Genomic DNA, 12,804 nt, shown 5'->3' on the forward strand with positions numbered 1-12,804 from the left:
CGCACAGCAGTGTTTAGTTGTGACAGGCTGACCTGAATAAGTGTCTGTGGGTCTTCCATGAATATGTTGGAGAATGTTGTGTGGAAACGCAGACACTGGAGCTTCAAAACTGTAAGATGAAATTGAATCTCTACGGGAAGCAGGATTCCGAAGACCATCAGAAAAAAAGGAGGTCAGTCTGCTGTCAAAACTGTTTTATACTGAACAGTTTGAGGTTTTTGTTGTATCCTAAAATTGTGTTCTCAAATCCAATACACTTTTCTAATATAAAGTAGCAAATAGCCAAAATTAATCAGTTCTTTTGACAGTTTGAGCATTATGGATTTGATTTTAATTGTTTTGGGGCTTTTGTTTTTGATTAAGAACACTGGACAAACAATAGCGTTCACTGCAGCAGTTCTGCAACCATCAGAATCAATCCAGTTGTAACAAATAAACCTGATTATATTAAATTAAATAGTTAAGAAACTAGCAAAAAACTAAATTAGCTTATTAAACATTAAATTGGCTTAATTTTTTTCCATTGTCTTATCTGATTTTTATTTTTCGAAATAATGCTCAAGCTAAAACGTTCATTTACAGTTATTTATAAAAGGTCAGTTTGAAAGAGACATTTATTTTAAAATGTGCCTTTATCTTAGAATAATTCATTGTTGTACTTTAATCATGTTGGAACTTTCAGAAGAAATTAACTCAATTAAAAATTTCTCTGGTAATTTCAGTCTGACCTTCAGAGTTCGTGCGGCTCATTGCAGCATGCAATATTTTACAAATCTGCTTATGAATGATGGTGCAGTTAAAAACTTGAACTCAAAAGAAAAGTATTTGCATGAAGTCTTAAAGGCACAGCAACAATAAACTGTCAGAGAGAGAGTGGAAAATGATGATAAACAAAATGATGCACAATAGGCTACTTAATTGTATGAGCAGACCTCAGGGAAAATTGTAATAATAAAAAACTTTGATATTACCCCTTTGAAGTGCCTTTCATGTGAAGAGAGCTTCTCCAGATATGTTCACTGTCAGTCCAAATATGATTATTTGTGTATCTGATTTGAATCTGATCCAAAATTATTGACTGTCCGCAATGTGTATCACAACTGTTCAGTTTTGTCTGACGTTGACATGTTTCCTAAAACGACGTCTGACGTTTAAGTTTTACATGGCTTGAGAAATTCACACAAACCGCGTGAAATCTGATCAGAGCGGTCAGACTGAAACAGATTTCCATGCGATTTGAATAGGATTTCAACCACATATGAATGTAGCTCGAAACAGATTTATAAAAATTGCATTTCATGTGAAATGCAGGATTGCAGGACTTTTCTTATAGGGACGTGAAGGCTGGACAGTGCTTTTGCCGCAAAGTGATCCGTAAAGGTCAAGATCTCTTGGACAACTCCCAGGCATTTAACACTCCAGGGGGCAACGACTGTGTGACCTTCAACAGTAATGGACAGAGAGCATGTGGGCAAGTCGCAACCTGGAGGAAGAGGATGTCAAGGATGAGCTTGAGGAGATGAATAGGTTTCTGAGTGAAAATGTCAGGAGTGGCAGGATGCCTTTATTGTGGAATTGATGCGGAAAATTTTCAGTGCAAAAATACTGGAGGTTTTGTTCACCCATTTATCACAACCACATATGTCACAGCCCTCAATTGGAAAATACACATGTATTGAAACTGTATCTTTTCAATAATTCAATATTTTGTGATATAATATTATTTTGTGTACAGCTGCAAAAAAAAGCATTTGATTGACCCGATTCACTAAATGGGTCAGATATTTCAATGCTTCATTTGTATGATTCCAAGCAAATATTTTAAGAGAGTTGATATTTATTTGTTTGCATTGGTATGAAGCTGCTGTTGCAATACAATGGCAGAAAATAGCATTAGCGGCTCAATCCCATTGGAAAAACAGGATAATTACTGGAAAAGGTGTTGAGAACAGCTGACTGCTGCTGTCGGGCCACTGTCCTTTATGTTTGAGCCAACTATATCTCATTTTAGTTTGGTTGGAGTCAGCTTTGACATCTGTTTGTTAGTCGATAGTTATCATCAAACAGGGTGAGACATCAGACAATGAGTCAAGGTGCTCTTACAAATGTTTTGTGCTAATAATGATTTATTCACGTGTGCCCCCAAGCTGCGAAGACCGATTATTAATATCCGGGCTATGATGGTACTACTGTAAGAATGGAAGAGTTTCCATGGAAATCTTACCGGGTGAAGAATACGTCAAGCAAAACCAGCATGAACACTAAGATGTATTTGTTCAAGAAAATTAGTCTCTTATAGTTGATAATGATTTGTGTGTATAAGTGTAGACATGAACAAAAGGAGATCTGGAACAAAAAGGAAATTTCATTTGACATTCCAAAAAAAAAAAAACAGTATACTGGAAGTAGTCTATATTTCTAGAAGCACACCTTAAAAATGTTCACCATTATTGTACAGTTAGAAAGATAGTATACGGTTCAGTAAACACACATGACTATTTAAATGCAGTTTTACATTGTGACAATATGTCCCTCTATGAGAGTTGGAGAAATTTACTTTTAAAAGTAGTGTATTACAATATTGTGATACCCCCTAAAAAAGTAACTAATTACGTTACTACTTTTTATGGAAAGTAATGCTCTATGTTGCTTTAGTTTTTCTCATCTTTTTTTACTGAGAATAACTTTTTTGGGTTTCTCTTTATTTTGATGGTCCCTTTGACACATTCTGTTGACTATCAGTAATGTCGACTAACTCTCATTAGAGTGTTAGTATAAAATTACCAGACTGTAGGGTTAGGGTTAGCTGAGTTAAGTTGACATGTATTTGCAAAGTTACTAGTCAGTAAATGTCTGTTAGTGGAGCATCGAAATAAAGTTTTACCCTTTTTTGCAAGTGTTTAACGCAGTAATGCATTCAACAGCTTATATAACATACGAACTTTAGACTCCTAAATATATGCCATTTGAAAAATTCTTAACATTACGTGTTATATTACCTACAGCACAACATTTTTGTTGTTCCCACGCATACATGAATGCACATTTCTATGTGACTATTATGGAGAAGATAATTTTATTTCATTAATTTACAAAATGTGTAAGCAAATGAATTAAAATAATGTGTAAATTTCTTAATGCATTAATTTGTAACACTTAATTTAAGATGACGAATACGTTACTACATAAAAAGTGTAAATTATGCATAATTACAAGTAACCAACCATAAACCTAACCGTAACTCTATAGTAAGCACATGTAGTTTGTTAATATTACTCGGTACTGAGTAAGTACAATGTAACAAAAGTAATCTGATATCATAATACACATTGCCTTGCGTTACCCCAACACTGCCTGCTATAGTCTTTCATAGGGTATTTCATGACTTTTAATGACTAGTTAATGAAGGATTTGTGTCATAGTTATATAGCGATATACAGTACTACCCCAATGTCCATTAATAACTCAATACTGAAAAGAACCATATTCACTGTTGGATTATTTTAGGTTAGACCAAAATCTACAAAAAGTGTTGGAAAGAGAATTATATGAGCACAATTTGCTCTGGTAAGATTTTATGGGCTTTTGGCCTTTTACATAAATTAAATGTCCTTGAAACATGCCAAGGACCCTCTTTTATGCTTTCATATACAGGATTATAATGGTCCTTGAAAACATCACAATCATAGGCCTATTTATTAAATTTGCCATTTTTTATTTGAACAGCATTTTATCTTCAGTACATTTTTCTTATTGTTGGCAGCATGCTCAGTGGTGAACAAAACTTAAAAAGAGGCTTAGTCATTGAAGTACTTCTGTATGTATATACCATCCCGCATAAAGTCCTCTTGTGCAATGGAAACATGACCATATTAGCCCATCTGGAGACATTATGAAAAATATAAGTTATACTTAAATATAACTATTTTAGATATAAATTATATCTAAGAAATTCCACAGATATTCTTTAGGGTGAAATGTTGACTTCAGTGCAAAAGAGACGTATAACTCCGATATCATTTTTCATTGTGTTCAGACAGGAAAAGCAGTGTTGTTGTTATATTTAGAAAGCTATCGCTGCCATGATACCGATGAGATGTTTGAATAAATGTTAATAAAAGTATTTTTATTTGATATAAATAGAGCGATAAATAAATTAAAATGGTATTTTGCGGTCTCTGCATTCGGCACTTGCAGATCGTCAGGGCGTCGTGTTCATCGTGGTTTTCTCTCTTGCAGCTGTGAAAGAATATATGAAACCGTGTCATTGATTAGATGTTGAGAATAGCTCAAACCTGCCTCCATTCCCAGCTAACGGGGAACGTTCTCAAGACTTTGGCTAACGTTCTGGCAAGATTGACAAAAACATTTTTTAAGTGACGTTAAAGGGGTCAACAGATACCCATTTCCACAAGTTGGTATGATTCTTTAGGGTCTTCATGTTAAGTTTGTAACATACTTTGGTTACAATTCCTCTTTAAAAAGGTTGTGTAAAACAACACCTTTTTACCTCCTCAAAAACAGCTGTTCACAGCGACCCGTTTTGGTATATGTCTCTTTAAATGATAATGAGCAACTGCCCACCCTCCCTCTCTTCCATAGGGGTGTCACACAAGACACATAAAGAGATGCCTTGGCAGACATACAAATGGCTGAGGGCTATAATATGCTAATACGGGACAGTCCGTCAGTGGTCGTGGGCGGAGCATGAGCAATATGACATCATATTGCATAGAAAATCTAAACGCTTGATTATTGAGAGTGTTTAGACTTTTTGATGATTAAAAAAAAAGAAGTGATTGGATTTTTTTCTGGGTCCTCAGATCCCAACGTGGAGTGGCACAGCTACCAAATAAATACGTGGACATGAACCCTTAAAAATGTCGAAAAATTTAAATTATCCCATAATTTACTCACCCTCAAATAGGTGTATACTATGACTGTCTTCATTCAGCCGAACACAAACTGAGTTATATTAAAACATATTTTGGCTCTTCTCAGTTATAGAGTGAACGGTACCTTGTTTTACCTTATCATAAAAGTAATCCATACGACTCCAGTGGGTTAATAAAGGCCTTCTGAAGCTTCATAAACTTTATAAACTGGAATACAGTTTATAAACTAGAACCCAGCGCTTTTAGTTTGAACCACTAGTGGTGTCTAAGCTTATGCTACTCCTACGTCGGGTCAGAGATAAAGGCAGTTGCGTTTGTTTGAATCAAAAGAGAGCGAGTACACAGTATAATACGAGAGACACACAAGCAACGAAATATTACAGTGAGTGCAATATGAGACTGAAAGAGCGCACTGAAATACCAGACGGCGGAATGGCGTGACTGACCAATCAGAATCAAGTATTAAATAGCAACACAAATAAAATAAAAAAAAACATGTCCAGTGACATACAAAAATACTCAAAGAGACTGTAAATCAAGCAATGTAATTTTAATTCTAACATTACAAATTAGTTTTAATATCCAATAGTGTATAGTGAAATATATTAAATGTATAATTTTAAAAATCATTCTACCTTTAGAAGATTTGTTGAATTGTGTCACGTATGGTGTAATCTGTCTGCTGTCCATACTTTTGGAATACATTCACATCGCTCTACATCAATCTCACAGTCCTCCTCACTGACGGAAGATGGCGGCTCTGAAAAAAAAAAAAAAAAAAAAGTTATCACAGGTGTGTAAAAAAAAATTTGCACAAATATATAAATCATGTTTTTGTGTGTGCCTTGTTGGGTCTATATTAAATTAAAGTCCCTGCAATATAGCAAGTAAATAAAAAGTAACTCATTCGTGCTTTAGGCCAGAACACGAATTGACAATACGGGAGTTGAAATCAATTACTCACTGACCTTGTTTGCTGGAGGGGTACATCACACATCGCTCCGCCATCCAGTCCCATATTAAACCTTTGTTGCACAGCCTCTTGTCTTCTGGCTTACGTGTAGGAGAGCAACTGCACACAGACACATATTATTATGCCAGAAATCACTCCTACATATGTCTGACACTCAAGCAAGGCACAATCTGTAATTTCTCGATTGTTGCATCAACAGTGAATAACAGTGTGGCACTGGAAAAACAAGTGGTGGGTCTAACGTTTCAAAGAGTTTGATGATACACAACAAGAAGTACCCAGCCAATTTAAATAAAAATATATTGCAAGAGTAGGGGAATGTTGATTGCCTCATTGATAACTTCATCAAGCTCTAAAACTGTTAACTGGAGAAACATTCACTATTATTTAATCTCTTGCAATTTACCTAGTTTCATATTGTTACATACGAGTCTGGTACTGACCCGTTCTTCTTGTGCTTCTCACGAACATGTCTGCGGATCAGCGCGTGTTCCTGGCACTTGCACTCAGTGTGATTGGCTATTTTCACCAGCACAGGCTCTGGTCCAGATTTATAAGGCGCCAGACTCACACTCAATATCTGTGAGGAAGAGGACGTCTTTTACGAACAGTCAAATGGAACAGTATGTGCACATAAAACATACATATTAAAGGGATAGTTCAATCAAAAAATTAAATTTGGTCATTGGTTTCTCACCCTCAAGTCATTACAAACCTGCATAACTTACTTCTATGGAACACAAAAGGAGAAATTTTGAAGAATGATACTGGCCGCTCTTTTCCATTAAATTATAATCGACAGCGACCAATGCTTTAAAATTGCAAAAAGGACACAAAAGCACCATAAAAGTGGCTAAAATTAGGGTTAAGTAATTGTTGACATAATTGTGTTATTTTTTGGGTGAACTTTCTCTTTAAAACGGTGTAAGGGGCTATTCACACAGAACACCTTTTTGAATTTCACTGTGCTGAATTTCCATTTTTTCTATGTAAACATGCTGGACGTGTTTGACAGTTGCACTCGCATCTTTTGCAGCGTCTCACACATGACACAGTTCTAAAAACACAGCACTCAACTTAAAGTTTCTCTAGACCTTCCTTTTTTTCTTTCATTCGACTACTCACGTCTTGAAAAAAATAAAATCATTCAACGCACTGCTTTTCCATAGTTTTTGTAGGTAAACATGCTAGACTGACATTTTCTCACGTCTTTTGCAGCGCCCTGCGCTTTCTAAAAACGTGGCGCAAACTAAAGTTTCTACTTTAAAAACTGTCTCTAGACCTTATGTTGTTGTTGTTGTTTTTCAATGCAAAAATGTTCTGTGTGAATGGGTCCTAAGATTGCATATAGAGTATGCTCAAAATCAAATTCTTAATGTTGAATGAACTGCACATCATTTCCATATAAATAAGCAAGTACAAACATATTATATTGGACATTAATTTTTATGTAATACCCACGCAATGCAATGAGTAGTGCTCACAGTTTTATTGACATAAGTCATGCTTGTATTACGGCAGGTAACTCCCTCTTTGTTGCAGCAGCCGCCACACCTGAAGACAGAGACGCACGGGGGCTTGAAAAACACTGCTGTATTGGTGCCCAACTCTTTAGCCACGTCTATACACGTCTCTCTGGGCATACACTGTGTTTTCTGCCATTCATCATCAATATCTGGAAGAAAAAAAAAACAATACAAATACTAATCCTTGTACATTTGCCACGACCTTGCTAATCACAAATCTGTGTACTTAGACACCACATATTCTCAATTGTGTTTGCATGAAGGTCTCAACCTTTTAGCATATCTGGGCTGAAAGATGCGGCCGCGTAGCGAGTTGACCTGCGGTTCTCAGGTGGAGAAGTGTCGTCAAAGTGCTTCAGCTTGAGTCTGCATCTCCACAGCTTCCAGTCCGGGTATTCGGTCAACATCAGAAGTTCATCCAGACTCCCAGCTTCCCTCAGTTCTTGTTCCCACTTCTCCTGGTTTATGTCCTATGAGAGAAACACAACCTTGAATGATGACATTGGGGCTGCTGATTTTAGTACAGAGGCAAACAATTATCCGGAGAATATGTTTGAGGCATGCTGAGCAAAAATCAGCCATAGTATGGAAGAGCACAGCAGAAGTTAGATAAAACAAAGGATTAGAAAAATGAATGCCCTAATTCTACACAAATTAGGAACATATTTCCCCTTGCATTATACAAACTCCCTGCTGTCTATGAGGTATGTGACGTCTTGCCACAATAAAAGGCAAACCAGTAGGATATAGCTAACCACCAACACCATTCTGAGATAGATTTAAATGAGAAATATGTCCACTAGAGGGCAGTAGTGATAATCAATGTTGGATTTCTCAGCATTTCTTGGCTGTGTAAATAATCGGTATTACACTAGGGAAAGGATGCAGCTGTTTCTAACGTCATGACTTATATACCAGGGTTGCATCAGACCTTAAACAGCGCCTTAGTTTTACAACTGCAATATAATCCCTCGAGTTCCCTCGCAACTTGCTGAAAAGATCAATAAAATATTTTTACATGACTATGCAACTATCGGCATGGACGGCTGAATGAACTCTTGAATCATCTGAAGCAGGCTCTTCTAAATGGACAATCATACACAATTAGTCTTTGCAAGGCTTACTGAATTTTAAGTTCTTTAGAAGTTCTAGAACTTTGTGTTCTAGTCTGTTTGTTGTCCGGCCATAAAGTTCAGATTTTCTTCTTTCAAACCAACTTGTGTAGCCAAACACACAGAACACCCTCTGGCAGAGGCCCACTCTAAACAACTGGAACATACACTCTATTAGCTCAGTATGGACCACCTGTTTAGAAGCTCAGTGAAGACACAGATCCCAGGGATTGGAGTTTGGGACGCCTGCCACCAATATGAACTGAAGATCATGGCTGTTTTGCAAAACATGGATTGAATAACTACTAAGTGCCTAGTGACAGCTGCGGGATAACCTTTACGAAGTCACCAGTGGTCACTCTTTCAATGACCAATGCCGATATTGATACCTAGAAAGTAAAGTAAATAATGGGCAAACCGTCAATATAATGGCAATATTACATACCACAGCTCTGTCTGGATGTTTCTTACTGGTCAAATGTAGGGTTCGAACTGATATTTCCTACTATACTAAGGGGCTGTTGAATGCTTGAATCTGATTGCTTGATGAACGTTCTAAGGTGTGCAATTATTTTCAGGGAAACACAAAGTAGTTCCTTGACCGCGTTCCATATCACTTCACCAAATTATTTCCTTACAGCCAACAACAGCTAAAGAACCAAAACCCACAACGACACTGACCAAGCAAATAAATATAGTAAACAATCGCATAAAAAAATAAAATAAAAAACAAAACAAAATTCCATGTTTTTGCCACAAAATATTTTGTCCACAAAAAGTTTTATTATGTACGGAAAGCACATAATCTTTCCCCCGCTCTCTCTCCCACTCTCACACACACTCTCACACACAGGACACACTTGCACAGAAACGTGTTGTCAGCGAAGCTCTGATGATTTTATCAGTAAATAGTTAAGCAAGTTAAAAGCTACATGACAATTCTCACTAGCACTAAAAACGGCACGGTCTTTGTAGCAGATAAACATAAGGTTTTGCTAGAGTTACAGTGCTCGTCTTGTTGCTTGGACAATTGTTTTGTACTCTGTGGTGGACTATTTGTTTTCTTAACAGAGGCGGAAAATCATATTCAAATAAGATTATAAAATAACTTCATAATTTTCTAATCAAATCAGTATTTAATTTCCACGTATTTATTTATTTTGTGAGTAGTCAAGTGATAAGGGTGATAATGGACAGTCACTAGTGGCCAATCGCAAAAGATAGGCCACCACGGAGCTTTAGGCCTCGATAAAACTGAATTACAAATGTACACAAATCATAAAAACAAATGATTTGATGAGCATTTATTCTATCCAATATTTGCTTGAAACTCATTAATTAAAAGATGTTTTAGGACTTATGTGAATTGGACATGTGTACTTTTTTGGCCAGCCTGATAAATACGTCAGTCACCAATACCCTTTATAACAAAACAGAAGAGCAAGGACAGAGTATACGGAGCAGATTATGCCCATGTAAGGTTTGCTGGAGTGCATGCACACACAAAACCCGAAGTCTACCACCTCTCAATCAATACCACATGAGTTATTATTGAGAATATTGACTTAAGCAGGCAAAAACCAGCACTGCCTTGGTTTTGATTGTTTACTACACACCGGGTGTGTCCCACAAAAAAAGGCTGAAAAAAAAAAAAAAAAAACAGCAATAGAGGCCAAAGGACTTCCAAATCCCAATCATGCTTTTATGAGACGGGAAAGCCACAAAGCGGGCGGAAAGTAAAACAGCCGAGGCTGGGATGGAGAGGGTTGGCACGCGATATGGAAGTCATCATCAGAGAAGTCTCGCATCCTGCTGTCGTGTAGTGACATTATCTTCTATGATCCCTTCAGTATGTTAGGGTGGAGACGTCTGCTTCCACTTACCCACGCAGACAATGCAACAACAAACAGAAAGAGCGAGAGAATGAGGAGGGGTTTAAAAGAAAGAATATGAGTTACAACTGTGAATTTTCCCTGGACAAGCTTAATGAGGTAGAGGCCCCTAGCAAGGAAGAAGAAATGAAACGGGTGAGAACAGTGAGAGTTTGAACATATAAAAGACCCTATGACGCCTCAGGCTGCACTTGGATACCAGGCTTCATGCCACACACACATATACTAACACTGCCTCTTTATGGAGTATATCTGTAAAAACGAATAGGAAATTATGCTATTGCGCCACTGGTAGGAACTCATCACCATTCTTATGTAACCTATCATTGATATACTCACATACACGCACTGAAAAACAGCTGAATGGCCTTAACAGCTTGTCTTTGGAAATTTTTACTAGTAGCCATAGGGTTCCCCAGAGTGCTTCCAGGGGAACCATCAATCTTACCGCAAAAATTGCAATTCCAAACATTTTCATTGACTTCAGACTGATTCAAGCCTCATTTCCCAAAGGTAACATACAGAAAAATGATCAAATTTGCCATTAAGGGACCCTAAGGTCACAGCAGGAGGCCCCATCCGGCCCTCCTGAGCTTGCAACAGGTTCAGTGAGTCAGCGCAAATTGACGTATTTTAAAGGGGCAGTTCACCCAAAAATGGGAAAAAAAGTCAGTGGGGTCCAATTTTGTTTTAGACTTTCATTGAATGAATAAAAACATTCTTTAGAATATATACACATAAGAATGAAAGTCATACATGTTTGGGATGACATTAAGGTGTATACTCTTAAAAATGAAGGTTCTTTATTAGCATTTATGGTTCCATTTAGAACATTTAACATCACTGCGATCTTTTCATTCAACAATTAAAATTTTATAAATGTTCTTAGAGCCAAGAAATTTTTTTTTATATTTTAACAAATGTTCACTGAAAAGCTATTCAGTGGAATAACAAGTTGGGGAACCAAAAATGGTTATTCTACTACATCGCAGGAAAAACACCCCTTTTGGGACATTTGAGTATAAATGATGACAAACTGGTTCATAACTAAATATGGACAACAATTAAAAATGAAAACTATGCTAAATTAAACCTCAGTATCATTCAAATTCTACTGCGAACAAGAAGTGTCCTGTAGTTTTTGCTGCTGTTGGTGTTCTAAATGTATGCTGAGATATGCTATACTCACTCTTTGGGGTCTGTAGGCGTCCACTGCTAGCATCAGTCTGACATACAGGAGTAGCAACATGTGAAATCCAGCACATTTCTGTGTCTTCATCCTGCTACTTACTCTCCAGGGTACCGTCCAGCAATTAAGCAGCGAAGGGAGGCCAGTCTGCGTATACACTCACGCACACTCACAAATCACGCGGCAGGTTTCTCAAACAGGACCACACAGGCGCACCAAGAGAGACCTGTGAAAACGAGCTTTCCGGAGCCAAATGGGATCTCCTCTTTAAAAAAAAAAAAAAAAAAAGAGGAGGAGGAGAAAGAGGCATCAATCAGTGCTGGTCTGAGACAGAACTTGGCTGAGGAAGAACTTCTCAGTCTTTCACTTCTGTTTTGTATGATTCTATCTGATCAGGACGACCGTTTGGTGTTGTCACACGTCTTGGACCGGCCAAATTTGGCCCAGTGTCTCCACAGACCCAGATGTGTCACACTATATGTGTGTTCGCAAAATCCGCCACGGGCTCACATCCAGTATCCTCCAGCCGCCAGTGCGTGCAAGGCCATCTGGGAGGCGTGCATGTCTGTCCCGTCGATGTGCGCTCCAGTCCCACTCCACTGTCACGTTTCCTGCTTGCAGACTTCCAGGCTCAGTTGCTCACACACATGAACATGTGGTTTTAAATGTGATCCAGACCTCTACGGAGGACAAGGAGTGAAGGAGGGGGAAGGGGGAACGGAGGGATGAAGGGAGAAGAGAGAGAGTGCGAGGAGAAGAGAGACTGTATCCAGCCAATATCCCACTTAAATGCAGCAGTGGCGGGATGAAAAAGGAGGGGAGCTAAGCCGACATGCCCTTTCTCTCGTTCTCTGTGTGCGCGCGTCACTCTCAAGCAGATTCAACAATGAGCTTGTGATACAAATCGGGAATTAGAGGAAACTTTAATGCAGCGTAATGGGTTGTGAGTGCCATTCTCTGCACCCACACTGCTCTATCGGATAATCTAAACGCTTTTACTTTAAAAGCTTCAGAAGAATCTGTTATCAGCGGTCAAAGGAATCTATTACATGATTGTTTGCGTAGATCAGACATGGTTGCTTTTATCAAATGTGTGGTCAAATATAAGGAAATCCTCAGGGTTAAAGGAAACTTGCCACAGATATTAGATAAAGGAAATCACGTTGAAGCCAGATACAATGTGAACCAGAGCCAGATGCAAAATAAAAACAGAAATA

General features: G+C 37.9%; 1 protein-coding gene across 1 annotated transcript; it reads right to left on the bottom strand.

Moving 5' to 3' along the window:
• Window positions 1-3,691: 3,691 nt before the first annotated feature.
• Window positions 3,692-12,378, bottom strand: vegfd (vascular endothelial growth factor D). Its single transcript, XM_079598124.1, has 7 exons — window positions 11,588-12,378; window positions 7,666-7,864; window positions 7,353-7,543; window positions 6,312-6,448; window positions 5,864-5,967; window positions 5,531-5,655; window positions 3,692-4,239 (listed from the first exon to the last, which is right to left on the bottom strand). Exons 1-6 carry the CDS (start codon window positions 11,675-11,677, stop codon window positions 5,555-5,557), a joined length of 822 nt encoding a protein of 273 aa, XP_079454250.1. The 5' UTR covers window positions 11,678-12,378; the 3' UTR covers window positions 3,692-4,239; window positions 5,531-5,554.
• Window positions 12,379-12,804: the final 426 nt, after the last annotated feature.

The sequence above is a fragment of the Phoxinus phoxinus genome (assembly GCF_949152265.1).
Source record: "Phoxinus phoxinus genome assembly, chromosome: 22".
Lineage (NCBI taxonomy): Eukaryota > Metazoa > Chordata > Actinopteri > Cypriniformes > Leuciscidae > Phoxinus > Phoxinus phoxinus.

What these genes read in the sequence shown, in the direction of transcription:
- vegfd (XM_079598124.1), bottom strand. Translation starts at nt 11,677, where the DNA reads ATGAAGACACAGAAATGTGCTGGATTTCACATGTTGCTACTCCTGTAT. An exon ending in CAGCCCAGATATGCTAAAAG is followed by an intron (nt 7,544 to 7,665) that starts GTTGAGACCTTC and finishes TTTTTCTTCCAG; the next exon opens with ATATTGATGATGAATGGCAG. An exon ending in GTACCCCTCCAGCAAACAAG is followed by an intron (nt 5,656 to 5,863) that starts GTCAGTGAGTAA and finishes TTTTTTTTTCAG; the next exon opens with AGCCGCCATCTTCCGTCAGT.